The sequence below is a fragment of the Hibiscus syriacus genome, unplaced genomic scaffold (assembly GCF_006381635.1).
Source record: "Hibiscus syriacus cultivar Baekdansim isolate YM2019G1 unplaced genomic scaffold, ASM638163v2 tig00112000_pilon, whole genome shotgun sequence".
Classification (NCBI taxonomy): Eukaryota; Viridiplantae; Streptophyta; class Magnoliopsida; order Malvales; family Malvaceae; genus Hibiscus; species Hibiscus syriacus.
The window spans coordinates 3,142,567-3,163,598 of record NW_024063235.1 but is presented as its reverse complement, the minus strand read 5'-3'; the positions used below and the strand labels follow the sequence as shown (position 1 = coordinate 3,163,598).

At 33.2% G+C, this 21,032-nt stretch overlaps 1 protein-coding gene and 1 pseudogene across 1 annotated transcript; one reads left to right on the top strand and one right to left on the bottom strand.

The window, feature by feature from the left end:
- Window positions 1-6,972: 6,972 nt before the first annotated feature.
- LOC120174113 (SKP1-like protein 14) lies at window positions 6,973-7,601 on the top strand. The gene has a single exon (XM_039181080.1). It carries the CDS (start codon window positions 7,013-7,015, stop codon window positions 7,523-7,525), a length of 513 nt encoding a protein of 170 aa, XP_039037011.1. The 5' UTR covers window positions 6,973-7,012; the 3' UTR covers window positions 7,526-7,601.
- Window positions 7,602-8,304: 703 nt separating this feature from the next.
- On the bottom strand, window positions 8,305-10,370 carry LOC120174111 (annotated as a pseudogene).
- Window positions 10,371-21,032: the final 10,662 nt, after the last annotated feature.

Genomic DNA, 21,032 nt, shown 5'->3' with positions numbered 1-21,032 from the left:
CGATAATTTTATCAGGTCAAATATGAATTCTCAAGTCTATTCAACTGTTAAGGTTAACCCATGTCCTTTTTTACATCACATGGGTGTTTTCGTAATTTTTTATCCAAGTGTTTCCAACATTAAAACTTTTAACGAGATTAATTATAATTTAAGGATCCTGAGGTTAATTGTTTTACCAATTGATCACTGAGCTTGAAATTATTTCTTATCGACCTTCTAATTTCTTAAATGAGTCAAACAGGTCTTAACCAATTTACCATCCTTTTACCATATTTAGTATTGATTTCAGAATAATCAACGATAAGCACATGACCAATCATTTTTATTCGTGCATTTACTGATTCTCAACAAGTTTCGTAAAGCATACAAAATGTAGTAGAATATTACCTTGACTTTGAACATCATTATTCGATCTTTGAAACTCTCATTGATCACTCTTGAACTCGAATTAAATGTCCCATAATAAGTCGGATACGTGGAAAAACAAATTACATCAAAAATAGAACTTAAATGAGAAAAACATATCAAACCAGAATGTCAAACACTGAAAATAGATTATTGGGTTTGAATTTGACGAAATAAACCTCAAAAACTGATTCAAGACATCGAAAAACTCAAGCTTTAACTTTTTAGAAAAAAGTCAACTTTTTTATAAACGAACAATGCAGGTTAACATCAATCAACGGTTAGTAGAAGTTAATGGCTCAACTCAGTTCGATCAATGATGGCTCAACTCGACTCGGCTCAATATCTCGATTCAAGTTAGACTGGACTGACTCAACTAGGATAGACTAGTTCAATTCCATTGAACTGATTCTAGAAGAATCTCCCATAAAAGGCTTAGTTTGCAACAGAAAGTGCCAGAGAACGATGGAAATAAGTTTCCTCAAATTGTTGAACATCCTAAAGACGACATTCCTCTACGTCGACGATGAAGGTAGGGAAAATGGTATTAGCTGGATCGAAATAACACAAGGACTCTATGTTGTTGGCAATGTAACGCCCATTTCTCGTATACGTCTCCATACACGAGTCACATATGTCACATGACTTTTAAAACATTTTCGTTCTTGAAAACCAGTAAAATTTTGTTTCTTTAAATAAACAAAGTAATAATAAAGTTTATAAAACGTTATTCAATTATATATAAAATAACATTTGAAATCCATCAAACAATAGTTTAACTTCAAATGTAATATAATACTAAAATCAAATACCACGTATCTTATCATAGCATCACAACATATCTAAGTGCATGCCAACTAGTAATATCAAAATAAACATCTAAAGATGTCATACTATTACTGATGAGGCAACCCTTGACAAATGATACTCCCAATACCACTCACTCTAATCGTATGCTAATACCTACGCGTAAAAATCATCACACGCTAAGTATTCACTTAATGAGGCATAGTAAAACAAATAAGGCATTTTAAAAACATGAGTAAACCATTATAATATCAAAATACGATTTAACGTATAAAATTCATAAAGGCATAAAAACTGGCTTGATAAGCCAAGTTTCCGTCAAATAACCTACGAAATAGTATTTGGTATGCCCAACATACCTATCAATCGATATATTCAAAAGTATTCATTCATAGCCTAATGTATGTCAAATGAGAATGCAAGGTACATGAATTACACATAAGTGCTAAACGAAAGTATAGGTTCTGTGATGACCGCAACACTATACTAAGGTAACGAAATGGTAATTCACAAACTCATTATGAATACCATGGGAGCACACATAGTACCGAAATGGTAATTCACAAACTCATTATGAATACCATGGATACACACATAGTGTCCTAAGTACACAAAGTACTGATACGAAAATGCAACATACGCATTAAACAAAATCGATCGATAACCATCATACACAAAGTCAAAATGCACCTACGACTCTCAATAAACATACAATAGGCCTTTAAATCAAATTTGCAGATTAAACATTTATTATGAAACATTGATAACTGTTAAAATAATATAAAATTCATATATCTATTTTAGGGCAATTCATACCCTAAAATTATTCGTAAAATCATTTTCATAAACTTTATGAAAATGTTTAAAAATACTGTAAAACATGCTTTTATAAAAACATTTGAGGTTGACTCATCGCAAATCGTCCTCATATCATATAAGTACATAATAAATGCACTCACTTGATATGTATCACTATTATGTCTTACTATCGAAATCCAATTATTCTTGAACTCTTTCTTTGCCTTTTGCTTTGCTCGTATCACGAATTTGATCATGATCTATACAAGCACCCATAATCACACATACAATTATAAAATACAATGTTGGTATCGTCACTAACATTTATTCAAAATAATAATACTCAAAAGTACCATTATTTTCGAATTCTTTTAAAATTCATCTTAACTTTTCCTTTTTATTTATAATGGGCCTTTATCATAAATTCTTCAATTCAAGCCCAACTAAGCCCAATAAATTTCCATCATTAAACTTACAGCCCAATATCTCAACAATACCATAATTACCACTTAAGCCACTAACTTTTTTCAATATTCACCATTTTGTACTTAAACTTTGTCAACTTTCCAAATTCACTTAATTTCACATTCTAAATTCAATTTCAACCCTCAAACAATAATTTCAGTAATTTAAATCAATTATTGAGTAATTACACAATCATCCCATAACTTTTTGAAATTATCGAATATGTCCTTCAACTTTTGAAAAATTACACTTTGGGCCAAAAACAATTTATAAGGCTTATAGAACCTTCCAAATATCATTTCTAAGCCATGAGAATTTTTTTTACAATTTTTCTTACCCTTTTACCTCATGGTCGAATGCTTTAGGGTTATATTTCTCATGATTTTCACTTGATTCAAGCATGAAATCAACCTCTATTCAACACTTCATGACCTCTAGAATCAAACTCCAAACTTAATTTCATCAAAATACATCTCTCTCCAAAAGCTAGGGTTTGGCCGAAATCAACATAGGCTTATATAGCCATGTACAAGTGATTTTAATCAACAATCATGATTGTATATGATTCTACAACCTCAAAAACATAAAAACATTTCATTAATTTCATAAACCCTAATGTGAACACAAACCCTAAAATTTGGGATATTTGAACACAAACAAGATTAGCATGCAATATTGGTACCAAATGATAGCATTTTTCGCGTAGAATAATTTTCTATTTCACGACATAACTCAAAATACAAAGGAAATTGCTCAAAAATTGAAAATAAAATTTCTCTTACCTTTCTAAGGGGTGCACAACTATGTTTCTGGAAAATGACTCAAGTTTCATGAAATTTTTAACTTAATTTCATGTTAATTTAACCTTATTTAAGCTTAAAATGAATAAAATATTCATTTAATGACAAATGTCCATTTTTCCATTAATGAAACTTGATAATTACCTTAATACCAAGCCACATAACCTTATCATCTTTCCAAAGTCAAAGCTGAACAAATTATTTTACCCTTTTTCCAATTTTACCAAGCAACTTTTCAAAAATTACAATCTTGTCACTTTAATCCAACGGTCCAAATTAAACATGAAAAAAATCTTCAAATCCAATGATCCATATTATTTTCCATCATTTTAACATGTGAAAATAATATTTTTAAGCCTAATTTATTATCCTCCTATTTTTCCCGAAAATTCTATTTGATCCGATTTATCGATTTCTTGCCGGACTTTAACCCTTTTTAGTTTTCAACATAAAATCTGTATCAAGAATCTAATTTCAATCAAACTTTTCCCATTTGTATACTTTAGCCACTAAACTTTTAAAACATACATTTTAGTCACTAACCAAAATTTTGGGTATTACAGGAAATGTCAGTCATAGACGACCGAGTGACAATGAATGGTCAAAAAACAATGAGAGGAAGCCTTGAATTATAAAGTACCTTTGAGGCAATCTCTACGAAGATCAGCTTGGTTTCATGAAGCGTGGAGGATAAAGTTTTGGTTGGAGTAAGGAGACAATTTTGATGATGTCAACAGTGATGACTACAGGCCAATGGTGGTTGAAATTGGATAAACTACAACCAATGTCCCTAAATCTTTGGATTTCATCTTTTACACTTCAAGTTTTTCCTCATATTCATCTTGGTCCATTATTTTCATAATTTATTTTAATTATTATCACAAAATTTAATATTTCATAATGTTATCCTTTAATAAAATTAAAGGTGTTACAATTTTAATTAATCAAATTTATTAATATTTTACTAAATCAAGCTCTTCGAATATTATTATTATTATGTTTATAATTTTGAGTAAAGCACAAAGAATAAGAATTGAGATTGATCCATATGAAAAGAATTCATTATTTCAGGGGTGTTCTTTTCTAATGTGGTGGGAATTGTGCAATACCTAAGAATTTGAAGGTAATGACATTCCCTCCATTTTAACCAAAAAAAATGATACTATTGATAATAATTTATTACATGATAATAATATTTTTCGTGAAATACAATTCCAGAACCAAATGTCCCCTTAAAAGTCATTTTATCGAATTTTAAGATAATTTGAAATTAAATTTTAAACTATCCAACTTCAATTCAGATATCTATTTTTCTCAAATATTCAATTCGAATCATCTAAAACTTAAAAAATGAATGAGATATCCAAATTTTTGGATTAGATCAACGGATTGAATGTTTTGCACACCTCTGCTTTCAAGTTTCAAGGGTGCCAAGGGTTGATCTCCAATCTTAAAATTTTCTTTGAATTTACTCTTATAATTTAAAACACATATTTTAGTGTAGTTAATTCAATTATCATGTATAACCAATCGCTAAGTGGTTGAAACTTTTCACACAAATCATGTACAATTGTATGAAATATTTGTGCATTTATTATTAAATGGTTAAAAGTCTCTAGAACAGATAGTACCACTTGTAATCACCTTAGATTAATAAAAAAAAAGTGGTTGAAACCTTTCCAAAGGGCCAAGGAACAAATCTGACCAATACTACAAATTTTTATAACTTATTGGTAGAATAAAATTAATTTAAATTATTATTAAATTATTATTGTGAAAATTAAAAAATAATTAAAAGTGACACTTTCTCATTAAAAATAATTTTAAAAAATCACATCAACATTATTATTATTATTTTTAAACAATGAACGCTCAAAACAGAAACAAAACGTAGCGTTAGGTGTAATTTTGAAAGAAAAAAGTTGAGTGATCAAAATAGAAATGCAAAAATAGGTAGGTGACTAAATAGAGAGTTTACCCAAAATTTCATTGAACCCAATTGGATCAAGTATATTTGTTTTAAGTTTTTATTTATATTAATTATAATTATTTTCAATATTATGATACTAGTTGATTCTAATTTAAACGATTATCTCTAACGATGTATATATATTGTTGGAAAAATCATGTTAATCCGAGAATAATATAGAAAATAATAATGATTGAAATATCATTATAAAATCAATGAGAAAGAAAAAAATTTACTCTTTCATAAGATTGTTAACTAGAATAACAATCCGAGATGAAATTTAACTTGAGAAAATAAAATAAGAGAAGTTAAACTTCGTAAAAATTAAATGAAATCATGTAGAAAGAAAAATACTCTTTTTCAATTGATCTTTTGATCAGAAACAATTGAGGCCTTCCGCTACATAGTTTCCTCAAGATAGATTTTCGGCCACCCCTTTGGTGCTCAAGTTCGTTGGTCATCTGTCTCCCATGATACAACAACTAGATGATCAGCTACGGTAGCACAACTGTAGAGATCATGAACTATTCTTACCTTTGTCTATCACTGAAAAACTAGTAGAAGAGAAAACTTGTTCTAAATTGTTTTGTTGAGTCAATCAATCAAGGAAAGTAGCCAGGAGGGGATTGAAATTAGCAATAAAAATTTGTTGGAAACTTTATTAAGAAATAAGAAAATGACACAAAGATTTTAGAGTGGTTCAACTTTGTTAATGAAGTCTACATCCACTACCTTAGCTTTCTAAATAAGGATTTCAACAAATTCACTAATTTGTTCTAACCTTACCTTACACAACACAAAAACTTATACCCTAAAAAGTCGTAAGTGTTCAACACTTCCTAAGAAGAAAATACAAATTGAGCAAACTTTGAATATCCTCAAAGATAGATTATTTGCAAAATGAAGTTCTCTTACACACCCTAGAACACTAGAATAAAATTACAATGAATGGAATAATGTTCAATGAAAGAAATACACAAAATGAATATTAATTTGGCTCTATTTGCTCTTTGATTGTTGGATAGCTTTCTTGTATCTTCTTAATTGTTTGAAGATCCCTTTTACGTGCCCTCATTGAATTCTAGTTGTTTGAGGTTTTGGAGGGAGTTTGGAGCCGTTCGGAGAAAGAGAATGAGAATGATCATCATGTAAGAGAAAAATTAGCCTTAGGGTACGATTTAGACACTAAAAATATATAAAATTATGTATTACTATCCTTAGTCATTTCATAAGATTTAATAATGATCAAAAGGATTAAAAGAAGTATTTGGGGTGGTGTTTGAGGGTTATTTTAAAGAATAAAAAGATACTTTTAATACTAAATGAATTGATATTAATATTATTTTTTACAAATAAAAATTTAGGCATTTTACAAAGATAATATTGATATTATATTGTTCATAAGATATTGATATCATTCCCCTAATATCGATATACGAGACTTGATATTTTGGGTTTGACTATTATAGTATGTATGTGCGCGAGTTTAGTCAAATCCAGATCTTTTAAAAAAATGTTAATTTTCTAATAAATTAATAATATAAGTAGCTAAAATATAATCTTTAAAAAATCAAGTAATCAAAATAAAACAAATAAAAATGGACCACCAATATTATTTAGCCATTCATTTATTTCTTAAGAGTTAATACATTGGGCCGCTATATATACCTCTCCGCATCGTCTTCCAAAAAATTTCTCTAAAAAAAAATCCTCAAATACAATTGAAAAACCGTAGCCCCAATTCACCACTTGTGTCTCCATCCCCACAATGTCAGATGTTCCTGCCAACACCAACAAAGCAACCCTTATATCCGGCGATAATCACGAGTTCGAAGTCGATGAAGCTGTAGCCATGGATTTCGGCACCATCAAGACTTTCTTCGACGAAAATCCCGACGCCTCCATGGAACCCATTCCCCTCCCCAATGTCTCCTCCAAGTATCTCTCGACTATCATCGACTACTGCAAATTCCATCTGGCACTCCGCGCCCGAGACCACTCTTCGGCGGCGGATGACGAAACCAAGGCCTACCATGAAGAGTTAGTGAAGCCCCTGGACAATGAGTCGATGATGGAGTTGGCTCTGGCTGCACATTATCTGGATGTGAAGGATATGGTTGATGTGATAAGCCAAGGGATTGCTGACAGGATTAAGAATAAGAGCGTGGAGTATGCGAGGGAGCTTTTTGGAATTGAGAATGACTATACGCCGGAGGAAGAGGCGGAGTTGAGGGCACAATATGAATGGGCGTTTGAAGGTGTTGATCCAGACGAAGATTGATTGATAAATTTTGATGATGGGCTAGGGTTTTACAGCGTTTGTTTATTTTTCCATAAGAGTTGTGTTAATTCCTTGAACCGGGACTTCATCATTATTTGGTGTTATGTGATTTGGTATCTTCTGAAATTGAAAATTTCTGTGATTTGATCATTGGTAATTACCTGCTTTAATTATGATTGACGGAATCTGTTTTAAAAAAGCATCTACCCTTCCTCATTAGTAGAGAGTGGTGGGGCATATGGGCAAAGGAATTTTTCGTCCACAGTTTGACGTGGAAAGGGAAGTCATTATAAGCCCATGAGCCATTCAAATGAACTCACTCAAAATATTAACGGGACACTAGATAACCACAAAGAAATCTCTCAAGCAACTCAATAAATGCAGCATAAGATTTATTGTTTCAAACTAGAGTTCGAGCTTCAACTGAACTAAGTCTAAGAATATTCCAAGTTTTTTCAAGCTAAAGTCAGCTTCAATTTTTTATTGTGTTCGAGTTAAGTTTGCTAATTTTAAACTTGCGAGCTCTTGAGTCGAGTTAACTTCGGTTTTGAACTTTTCGAGTTGAGTCAAACTCAACAATACTCAGACTCGACCCATCTCATTTATAGTCCTGATTGCGACCTTGAAAACACAAATGTGCATCAAAATCGACTGGATGCCGGACAATAAAATGAGTATGCAGAGCAAAGAAGAATGGAAAATCTTTGGGACACGAGCCCTCAATAACAAACGGACTTCAAAATTGACGGGCATAAGAGTATAACAGTCTACAACTCGGAAAAAAAATCACGTCTTGGTAGCAGATACTAGTATACCTAAAGAGAGATTTGCTAAACAAAACTACTAAATTTCAGGAAGGGGAAAGCATATCTAAGAATTACTCAGCTGGCAGCTGCTATCCTCCCAGCTACTTGATCGAGATCCTGTTGGCCGTTCGATGTGATTCTCCTACCACTGATGCACGGCATAAGCAGATGAGATGACACAAGTTGATGAGTAGCAATATACATTAAACAAAAAGATTATATCACTAATTCTGATAAAATTTAAACCTTTAACCCCTTGAACCTATATCAAATATTATCTCATTCAACCAAACAAATTGATATAAAACAATTAATAATTAATGTTAAGAACTCACAGAGCTACCTCAGTAGTAAAAAGGGCATTTTCTCCTTAGAGGTCCCGGGTTTGAACAGTTGCGTCTGACGTGTGTGTGTGCATTGTCAATGGTTAAGAAAGGTTCTAAATAGATACTTACCATGTAATCACCCTAGACTATTCAAAAATAATAATAATAATAATGTTAACTCACTTGGGCTGATTCAATTAATCCAACCAATTAAACTGGTTGAACCAGTATGCTGCTCATTGAAAATACTTGAGTTGGGGAAAGTATGGTGAAATAATATGGTTTAATAACTTATGCAAGTGCTTCACATTGCTGTGAAAAAAGCCATGTCTGGTATTGAAATGTAAAATAAATGTTTTTTTTTTAAATAATGACAATGTGAAGATATGAGGTTAATAAAACTATTTATCTAAAAGTCAACTTTCAAAAGCAAAAAATACTATGTTCTTAGTTTTATTTATTTGGTTTCAAACCATAATTTTACCAAGAGCCAAAATAATTTGCCCATTTATTATTGCTTTTGCTATGAAAAACAGCTTTTAACCTCAAGGGTCAGTTTAGTGTTGATGATTTAGTTAAAAGTGCTTTTGAAAAGAACCAAACAGCCGGTTTATTGGCTAGATTCTAAAAGCATTTTCTAAAGGTATTCATTTCAGATGGGAAAAAACCTTTGGTTAGACTTAGCATTACTATAAAAAAAAAATGCTATCGGGCATCGGACATCCAAGTAATGCTAATCACACCCCAAGTCTGAGTTAATGACATTAACAAAAATTTTCTAATTGACTTTCATTGTAGGAGATGACCAAATCTTAATACCAACAAAACATTAATGTGGGAAGCAATCGGCGTTTAAGAAAAGAAAAGGATCATACTAAATAAAACTCACCCTTTAGGATCAATATCAATGATGTTAACATTCTGCAATTGCTGAAGAATGTGCCGAGAATGTGCCGAGCCACAGATACACTGCTCTTGCAAAAATGGCGAGGGCGACTTCCATTTCTCATAGCCCCTCCGTAAATCCTCCTAAAGGCACCAACACCAAGACCTCCCCTCTAGTATATTTTCCTTTCCAAGCTACAAACGTTAAGGGATTTATCACTCACTAGAACATAAAGATGTATTACAGTGAAGCATCATTAAGTAGGGAGGAGGATTTTATGCTGGGGCTAACTTCAAAAAATTTTAGGAGGTAACAAACTTATAAAATTCGAGTGATGAAAACATATTATAAATAGAAAATACAAAGAAAAAAAATCTAAAATATGACAATTTGAAATTTCCAAGGACGACTGGTTGGTCCATCCCTGTTCGTAAGGTTTTTTCTTATAAAATGTACGTACCAGCTCTGATTAAGTACCAATCAGGATCATAGCGAGGAAGCTCCTTGAGTTTTTCAGTCTTGACAATAACAGTCCATGAAGGAAGCTCAATCTAAGCAGAAAAAAAGGAAACCCACTTTTATTTGTAATGAAAAAAAAAGAAACAGAAACGTTGAATTCCAAAACCCTAATTGCATCTCTAAAATCAAATGGGCAGTACAATTTAATAAGCACTGAGGATAAAAATAAGAAAAAAGAAGAAAAAAAGAAAGAACCTTGCCGGAGCGCTTGAGGTGAGCGGCGTAAGCCATGACGAAGTCGTGCGGGGAAACGTCCTTAACGGCCCTTGCTGCCTCCATTTTTGGGGTTTCTCTCTTTAGTTGCTGCAGCAGAGGTTGCTTCTTTTTTGCGGCCTGATGGATCCACAAAAAATTGGTTTACATAGAATTAGTGTTTCGCGCTGATGCTCCTTGCTATACCTTAATTACCCATATACCATTTCTTTAAACCATAATCTCTCTCTCTCTCCAATTTAGGGATGTCAATATCACACGAAATTATTCGATCCAACTTAATAGGATCAGTTTTTAAAGGGTAATTTACACTTTTGGTAATTGAATTTTATTATCTCTTATTTCACTCACTGTACTTTTAATTTTTTTTTTCAAATTATTCACTTAATGTTATAGATTGAATTTTTGTCACTTTGCCGTTAAATAATTAAACGGCATTATGACATAACAACTTATATTAAAATGATATTGTTTTGAATTCCTAAAAAAAATTTAGACTAAAACGATGTTGTTTTGATTAAAATATGATTATGTCATAAAGTTGTTAATAAATTAACGTCGGAGTGAAAAAAATTCAATATATAAAATTTAATGGGTAAATTGAAAAAATTAAAAGAACGGTAAGTGAAATAGAAGAGAGAATAAAATTTAATTATCAAATGTGTAGTTTACCCTTTTTTAAAAGAGAATTGGAGTTGGGTTGGATTATATTTTATAGAGTTTGAAATTGTGTTAGGTTCGAGTTTATGATAAAAATTTTCACTCCGACTTAATTCAGGATAATAGTATGATTTAGAGATAATTATTATAATATCTCTCTTTTTATGGTTTTTTAATTAGGTCTATATTTTATCGAATACAAATAATTTTTTATATATTTATGTTAGATCAAATTAGATGGAATCAAATATAAGTTTTTATATTAAAAAATTCAGTTTACATCAACTTCAGTGAAGAGAATATGTTCCTCGATCAAACCAAATAAGATGAATGGATGTTATATGTTTCTCAAATTAGATCGAATTGATCATAAATTAATTCATTGAAGAAAATTTGACCGTGATACTTATGCATCTTTTATTTTAGTCACTATGTGTTTGATATTTATTTTTAGATAAATTCTTATTGTAAGTATCAACTTTTATCTTAGTGTATTTTATTCTCTATCTGTTGTTGATATGTATTGGTTAATTTTTTTATTTTTAGTGGCAATTTACGCTCTGAATCATTTTGGTCCCTTGTGTACTTTGATTTAATATGTATATTTAGTCATAGTGTATAATTATTTTGTTCTCATTATTTCTTTTATACCAAATTGTATGATTAGTCATATATGTAGATAACATTTTTGTTTTGTTTTTGTGCGGTTCAACATTTGTTTGTTTATTTAAATGCTAATTGTTATATATATAATCTAGTTTATCACAAATTTATTAATATCTTTTCATTTTTTATGAAAACATTATTAAGTATTTTTATTACTATTATATGTGTTTGACTTTGCTATATTCAATGGCTAAATGACTCTTTATATTATTTTATGTAAATGCCAATTTTCAATTTTTATATTCAATTTGTGTTTTTTAATCAATGATGAGAGAATATTTTTACTGATAAGAAATAGACGAAATTGCTTTCTCGACGGAAGATTGCTAATTTCGAGATTTTTTTTCAAGTGAAAGAATATTCCCTAATAATATAAATAATTCGAAGCAACTTAATAAATTGACCACATTTTAACTTTATATTCGATTTATCATTTCCACCATTACGACAACGTGTAAACGATCAAGTACCAATTTTTTAACGTTGTGGGAGTGCTTATCCTTCCCCACACGTAACTGACTCCCGGACCCATTACGTCAAATCTTTGTAATCGCAATCCAGTTTTTTGTCTAAAAAACAATTTCTCTTAAAATTATTTTTAAAAGACGTTTTTAGGTATTCGACCTACCTAACCCAAAAGTCGATGACGACTCCTTTTCAATTTAATTCCAATTAATCCAAAATACCAAAATTTTCAAAATAAAGTCATAATTGTTTTTTAAAATATTTAAACATAATTGTTTAAAAAAAAAATGGTTATGACAATTCTGACCCCTCAATAAAAACCTGTTTGTAAGGCTAATCACGTCTCTTCCCATTTCCATCAATGTCATTTTTCCCCAGTAATCTTTAGAATTATGGTTTTGTTGTCTATAACAAGATTGAATGTATCAGTGGTTTGCTGCCCTCTTTTCAGTTCCTTAGTTCATGTATTTATTCATATGGTTATTTAATTGTAGCGAAGAAATTTCTATTCAAGCATTGAAGGCAAGTAAATGGAATCTTAAAGAAGCTGTTGATGCTTTCTTTCTCCAGGAGCTTTATAAAGGATATAAAGGCAAGCTTTACTTTCCTCTCTCCTTCCATAATTTTTTTTTGTTTCTCATTCTATTTGGAGCGTACATTCAGTGCACCATAGAGTTTAATTTTCAGTATCCAACAAGAAAATATTTTAACATGTTATGCATGTTGCGTTTAGCAGAAGAAGTTCCTTCTATATAGATATATTTAGACAATCAGCTTTTTAATTTTTTTTTCTTTTAGCCCTCCAAATTAGTTATGTATATTAGTATGTTTTGATTCATAAGCAGAACTTATTTTTGTGATGCATGCTTGTTTTCGTCTTTGCTTATCGTGACTGCAGAAAAGATTCGTGAGATATATAACTTTGCATCTGGCTGGGGAAAAGAAAAGGTAGGCAATCCTTTCATGTCAACTGTCCATAATAGAAGTTTTCTAATCTATAGGCAGAAGAACAATTTGCTGCTATTAGTTTTATCAAAGTTAATCTGAATTAGACTACTTTTTTTCTGGCATGGTGTTTCTTTTTCCATGTCAGCAGTTGACCGCCTCACATGATTGCCATTGTTTGAGCAGTTGGAGAATGTTTATGTTACAAAAATAAAGTTTCAGCCTTTAGATTACTTGTCTTGCTATATATTTAGGAATAAAATTACTTTAAAACGTGATTTAACAAAGTCAGAAGATCCACTGGAATGTTAATCTGGTGGAAGAATACATTCACCTACATAATAGCTTTATGAAGGTACTTAATAATTTATTTTCTGCCTCAGGGTCAGAAATCTTTGGCATAGGATACTGCCATTGGTATGTGGCAATTGCTCTTTGCTGAGATGCAGTGGCCATTGGTGCCAGTTTTTACAGGTACCTTAAAAACATATGCTTCCCTTCCTAATCCTGTTTGGAATTCTGTAGTATGCTGCGAAAAATATAGTCACCAATTCAGAAGTAATAATTTTGAACTGACCTGCAATATTGCTTGAGATAATAATTATATGGTATGGTTTTCCTCGTATAAATTTAAATTAGACTATGAACACCGTGATAAGAAACTTTGCTGTGAAAAGGTGATAATGCATAATCTCTATGCTACCAAAGGTTTAATGTTCTACCTTAAGTGGATCTTTTGAAAGCTGGCTTAGTAGGAATTTCTTTCGCCTGAAATTATGGCTGGAAATTTTAAAAGAATCGGGATCCTGGTGTGTTATTTCTTTCTTTCATCAAAGCTGCATATTTTGCATTATGATAATCACCCTAATCTCTTATCCTTGTTTGTAGAGTTTTGTCAGATATGACATTTCAACAGATTTGTATTTGTTCCACCTTGGTTAGTTCTTTACCTGTATTTGTGCTTTGATGCCGATTGAACCAGGCCCGGCATAGAAAAGCGATCTCTGAGCACAAATGGTCTCAACTTTTGGAGTTTGCTAGAGTAAGTTAAAGGCTTCAATTCAGTGTCTTGGATATTCCTTCCTGCTCATAGAGTTTAAATCAACTGTATTCAATCATCATCAACCGCACCTTAGATTAATAACTTCATGCTACCCGACTTGCTGCAAATTGAGTGCAAGTGTTTATACATGGCTATGTCGTTCAGATTCGGGTGTACCTACCATACCAGTAAGATCTGAGAGTTTAGTCCATCATAATTCAAAACATGATAATTTGTTTTTAATGTGTTGTTATCTTGCAGACGATAGACTATCAAATTACGATGAAGAAGGTGCATGGTCCTATCTTATAGATGAATTTGTAGAATACTTGAACGAGAATGGCATTATTCAAAATGGTGAGTCTAGTGATTCGACCCCAAAACGATAAAAGGACTGGTGGGCGATAGTATCATTGTGTGGAATTTGTGGAAGTGCTTGATCTTTCTGGAAAATAAGATGCAAAATATGCTGAAAGTCATAGCAGCCCAAGTGGGGCGGCTAAATGATCAAAAAAATGGCTTAAATTTTATTATTTTTGTATGGTAAAATTACTAAAATTTAGTCACTAAACTTTAGGGTATTTATAAATTAGTCCTTATGCTTCAACTATAAATACCCTAGCTCGTTTAGCTTCAAAACCATCCCAAAGCATTCTAGCTTTCTTCCAATACTAGAGAGAATTTAGAGAGTTTCTTGAGAGTTGTTTTCTCCTTTTTATCAAGAGAGAATTATCATTGTTTTCTCCTTGGTCAATCGAGAGAAGTTGTAATTCCTATTTTCTCATAGTGAAATTCTTCTACCGTTGCCCGTGGTTTTTACCCTATATTATTTAGGGTTTTCCACGTAAATTTTGTGTCTCTTTTATCTTCATTTTTATTTTCTCAAATTATCAGTTGCGATTTTGCTCTATCCGATAGCCGTCTTCCGCAACAATTGGTATCCGAGCCATATTAGAGTGTGTAGTATCTGCTTATTGTCTTTGTGGTTGCCACCAAAAGATGGATCCTCCAACATAAGAAAGTAAGAAGGTATTATCCATTCTTTGAAGGTTCCAGAGAACTATTCACGATAGTGAAATAGTGGAAGCTATCCGTAATTGAAGATATGGCAACGAAATTTGATATTGAAAAATTCAATGGGAGAAATTTCTCATTGTGGAAATTAAAGATAAAGGCCATCTTGAGGAAAGACGGGTGTCTAGCGGCTATCAGTGAAAGGCCGGTGGATTTTGCAGATGACAGCAAATGGATTGAAATGGACGGAAATGCTATGGCAAACTTTCATCTAGCATTAGCAGATGAAGTATTGTCAAGCATCGAGGAGAAAAAGACAGGTAAGGAGATATGGGATCATCTCACCAAATTATACGAGGCCACATCGCTGCACAATAAAATTTTCCTGAAGAGAAAATTGTACACTCTCCGGATGCCAGAATCTACTTCAGTGACGGAGCACTTAAACACACTGAACACTTTATTTTCTCAGCTTACATCCTTAAGCTATAAAATAGTAGAACAAGAACATGCTGAACTTCTACTTCAAAGTCTACCGGATTCGTATGATCAACTCATCATCAACTTGACAAACAGTAATGTCACCAGTCTAGTCTTCGATGACGTTGCTGCTGCTGTTCTACAAGAAGAAAATTGGCTCAAGAACAAGGAAGATAGACAAGAAAATCTACAACAAGCAGAAGAATTGACAATAATTAGAGGGAGATCAACAGAACATGGCCAAAGCAGCAGTCACAAACATGGTAGATCAAAGTCGAGGAGCAAGAAGAATTTAAAGTGCTACAACTGTGGAAAGAAGGGTCACTTGCAGAAGGATTGTTGGAGTCTAAATAAAAACTCCAATCCACAAGGCAATACCGCAAACACTTCAGATGATGGAGGTGCTCTATGCTGTGAAGCGTCAACCACCGTGGAAGGCAGAAAAAGATTTATAGATATATGGCTCATTGATTCGGGAGCGACATACCACATGACCTCAAGAAGAGAATGGTTCCATCATTATGAATCTGTCTCAGGAGGATCTGTGTATAGTTGCAATGATCATGCCTTAGAGATCATTGGCGTGGGAACCATCAAATTGAAGATGTATGATGGAACAATTAAAGTTGTTCGAGATGTGCGGCACGTGAAAGGCCTGAAGAAAAATTTATTATCTTGCGGATTATTGGATAATAATGCAAGAAAGATTGAAACACGGAAAGGAATCATGAAGGTGTTCCGTGAAGCGCTTATGGTACTGAAAGGCGAAAAGATAGCAGCAAACTTATACATGCTGAAGGGGGAGACTTTGTTAGAAGCAGAAGCCTCTGTTGCCTCATGTAGTTCAGATTCTACAATACTATGGCATCAGAAACTTGGACACATGTCAGAACAAGGAATGAAAGTCCTTGTGGAGCAAAAGCTACTTCCAGGCTTAACGAAGGTATCACCTACTTTGTGTGAGCATTGCATAACAAGTAAGCAGCACCGGTTGAAATTCAACACATCAAATTCTAGAGGCAAAAGTGTTCTAGAATTGGTTCACTCTGACGTATGGCAAGCACCAGTTACATCCCTAGGAGGAGCAAAATACTTTGTCTCATTTATTGATGACAACTCCAGGAGATGTTGGGTGTACCCTATTAAGAAGAAGCCAGATGTGTTTTCAACTTTCAAAAACTTCAAGGCGCGGATGGAACTTGATTCTGGAAATAAGATCAAGTGTTTCAGTACAGATAATGGAGGAGAATACACAAGCGAAGAATTTGATGACTTTTGCAGGAAAGAAGGCATCAAAAGACAGTTCATAGTGGCGAACACTCTTCAACAAAATAGAGTGGCAGAACGGATGAACAGAACCTTGTTAGAAAGAACAAGAGCAATGTTGAGGGATGCAGGCCTAGAAAAATCATTCTGGGCAGAAGCAGTCAATACCGCCTGTTATTTGGTGAATCAAGCTCCATCAATTGCAATAGAGCTGAAGACACCAATGGAGATGTGGACTGGTAAACCAGATGATTATTCAAATCTCCATGTATTTGAAAGTATTGTGTACGTGATGTACAACTCCCAAGAAATCTCAAAGCTGGATCCAAAATCCAGGAAATGCAAATTCTTGGGGTATGCTGATGGAGTCAAGGGGTATCGCTTGTGGGATCCCACTGCCCGCAAAGTGATCATCAGCAGGGATGTTATCTTTGTATAAGATAAACTATAAAGAAAAGAAGATGATGATAGCGCTGAAAAGTCAGAGACTACACAGATACATGTGGAAAAAGAGGTTGAACAAGGAGATTCTTCTGAAGTAGAACCAACACATGATGAACAAGAACCAGAGAGTTCTGAAACTCCAACAACTCGTCAATCAGATCGTGTGAGAAGACGTCCCAATTGGCACTCAGATTATATTATAGAAGGAAATGTTGCATACTGCCTTTTAATAGAGGACGGTGAGCCATCAACATACCAGGAGGCAATAAACAACTCAGATGCTTTACTGTGGATGATGGCGATGCAAGAAGAAATCGAAGCCCTTCATAAAAATAATACATGGGACCTTGTGCCACTACCACAAGGAAGGAAGCCAATTGGTAACAAATGGGTCTTCAAAATCAAGCGAAATGGTGACGATCAAGTTGAGAGGTATCGTGCAAGACTGGTAGTCAAAGGATATGCTCAAAAAGAAGGTATTGATTTCAATGAAATATTTTCTCCTGTGGTTCGACTAATAACAGTTCGAGTAGTTTTGGCAATGTGTGCTACATTGAATTTACATCTAGAGCAGCTAGATGTTAAAACAGTTTTTCTTCATGGAAATCTTGAAGAAGAAATTTATATGCTCCAGCCTGAAGGTTTTGAAGAAGAAGAAAAGAAGAACTTGGTTTGCAGGTTAAACAAATCTCTGTACGGTCTAAAGCAAGCGCCGAGGTGTTGGTATAAGAGATTTGATTCCTTCATTATGTGCCTTGGATACAACAGACTTAATGCAGACCCTTGCGCTTATTTCAAGAGGTCTGGTGATAACAATTTTGTTATATTGTTGTTGTATATGGATGAAATGTTGGTTGTAGGACCCAACAAAGATCATATTGAAGAATTGAAGGCACAACTAGCTAGGGAATTTGAAATGAAGGACTTGGGATCAACAAACAAGATTCTAGGGATGTAAATTCACCGAGACAGAAGTAATAAGAAGATTTGGCTTTCACAAAAGAATTACTTGAAGAAATCTTGTCACGATTCAGCTTGCAAGATTGTAAGCCAATTTCTACCCCTCTTCCTATTAACTTCAAATTATCCTCCAGTATGAGTCCTAGCAGTGAAGAAGAGAGGATGAAAATGTCTCGAGTACCGTATGCATCAGCAGTGGGAAGTTTAATGTTTGCTATGATATGCACAAGACCAGACATTGCACAAGCAGTGGGAGTGGTTAGTCGGTACATGGCGAATCCAGGTAAAGAGCATTGGAATACAGTAAAGAGGATCCTGAGATACATCAAAGGGACCTTAAATGTTGCATTATGTTATGGAGGATCAAACTTACTAATCAATGGGTATGTAGATTCTGACTATGCAGGGGATTTGGATAAAAGCAAATCTACTACAGGATATGTGTTCAAAGTTGCTGATGGAGCTGTAAGCTGGGTTTCAAAATTGCAGTCAATTGTGGCTACATCCACAACAGAAGCAGAATTTGCAGTAGCTACACAAGCCAGTAAAGAAGCAATTTGGTTGAAGATGCTATTGGAGGAGCTTGGGCACAATCAAGAGTATGTCTCTCTGTTTTGTGAGAGTCAAAGTGCCTTGCATCTAGCAAGGAATCCGACATTTCATTCAAGAACAAAGCACATACGAGTTCAGTACCATTTCATTCGTGAAAAGGTGGAAGAAGGAACGATAGATATGCAGAAGATCCATACCAAAGACAACATAGCAGATTTCATGACGAAGGCAATCAACACTGATAAATTTACCTGGTGTCGATCCTCTTGTGGCCTGTCAGAGACGTAAGCAACATGATGGTACAAGGTAGAAAGAATGGTGTGAATATATGATTGTTCAATCAAATCTTCAAGTGGGAGATTGCTGAAAGTCATAGCAGCCCAAGTGGGGCGGCTAAATGGTCAAAAAAATGGCTTAAATTTTATTATTTTTGTATGGTAAAATTACTAAAATTTAGTCACTAAACTTTAGGGTATTTACAAATTAGTCCTTATGCTTCAACTATAAATACCCTAGCTCATTTAGCTTCAAAACCATCCCAAAGCATTCTAGCTTACTTCCAATACTAGAGAGAATTTAGAGAGTTTCTTGAGAGTTGTTTTCTCCTTTTTATCAAGAGAGAATTATCATTGTTTTCTCCTTGGTCGATCGAGAGAAGTTGTAATTCCTATTTTCTCATAGTGAAATTCTTCTACTGTTGCCCGTGGTTTTTACCCTATATTATTTAGGGGTTTTCCACGTAAATTTTGTGTCTCTTTTATCTTCATTTTTATTTTCTCAAATTATCAGTTGCGATTTTGCTCTATCCGATAGTCGTCTTCCGCAACAAAATACCTTGTGTAGTGACAATTAGTACACAATGCACTTTTTTTTTAGTTTGATGGGGACTGCTAGTATCGTTTTATGCAATTTTTTTTAATCAAATAATATTGTAATAATATAAATATTTATAATTAAATTTAAACAGAAATTCAAATAACTTGATTTGACTCAAATTTTATAAATTAGATTCTACTCGAATATATTTCACATAAAATTTAAATTATAAAATAAAATTCGTCAACTCGAGTAACCAAAAAAATTATTCAACTCGATCAAATACTCACACTTAAATCTTAAATATAACCTAATCACAACAATAAAGAAAGGAAAAAGAAAATGATAGGGAGTATTTTAGTAATTACGATGATGGAGATTTTGCATCTTCCCAATAACACCTACCGAGGGAGGATATCGGCTTTGTAAAGTACCCCTCTAAGTTGTTAAATAAAGATGGGCCACGCAGCGTTGCCTTTGCAAAAGGAATATATTCATTCTAAAGAATATATTCTCCAAAGCACCAAAAAAAAATGCTTGAAATTCAAGCAAACATGGCCTTAATACTAAGCCACCCAACCTTTCTCCCGTTGGTTTTAGGGTTTCCAACACAACCGACTTAACGCTAAACTTGAGCTTTGCTAGATTATTTTATAAAGGGACAACAATTGTACCATACCCGTCTAAAGAGGAATCTCCAGATGTAATTGACATTCCTCATTCTCCTTAGATATGTGATGCAATTAGTACATGTTATAATAAGCAAAAGGGTGGCGGAAGGGACGCTTCAAAGGGGGTCTTGTGTTAAAATAATATTGGCAATTAATATCAACGGGGGTTTATTAAAACCAGATGTATGTAGTATGTTGAACATTTAGTGACATCATATATCTACATGAAAATTTCTATGAATCCATTTTCTTGGAAAATTTGTGAATGTAGGGTCAATTGATATTGAGGATGACAATAGTTTAAGTTTATAGAAATGGGGTTCACATTTGAATACCCAATAAGCCGTTTGTTGAGGCGATAGTAGTTTTGCCTCTATAAGAATGAATATACATATTTAAATTCAGAAAAGTTTAATAGAAGGTTTTGTCTTGAATGCTTTTGATCATGTTTGATTAACCACAAATTCACCGTCACTTAAGAGATACCTTAACGAGTTTATATACACAAATTCTCGACTTACAGCAATGATTTATTTTTAGCTTAAGAATCCTTTGATTGTCAATGAAGAACGGATGATCATTTCTATTAGGATTTGGGTATTTAGGGTTTTTTTTATCACCACCCACCACATTTTGACATCTTTTAGCATATGTGGGGTTATGGGAATTTGTTGGAATTGAGGCATTGGCATTCAAGTGCATTTTGTTTTATTTAGCTTTGAATGTGGAAGGCGATATGCATGGGAGGACAATCTTCAGTTCCACAAAAGTGATAA

Bases quoted from the DNA above. Each gene is read 5' to 3' on its own strand.
- LOC120174113 (XM_039181080.1), top strand. From the start codon at position 7,013: ATGTCAGATGTTCCTGCCAACACCAACAAAGCAACCCTTATATCCGGC.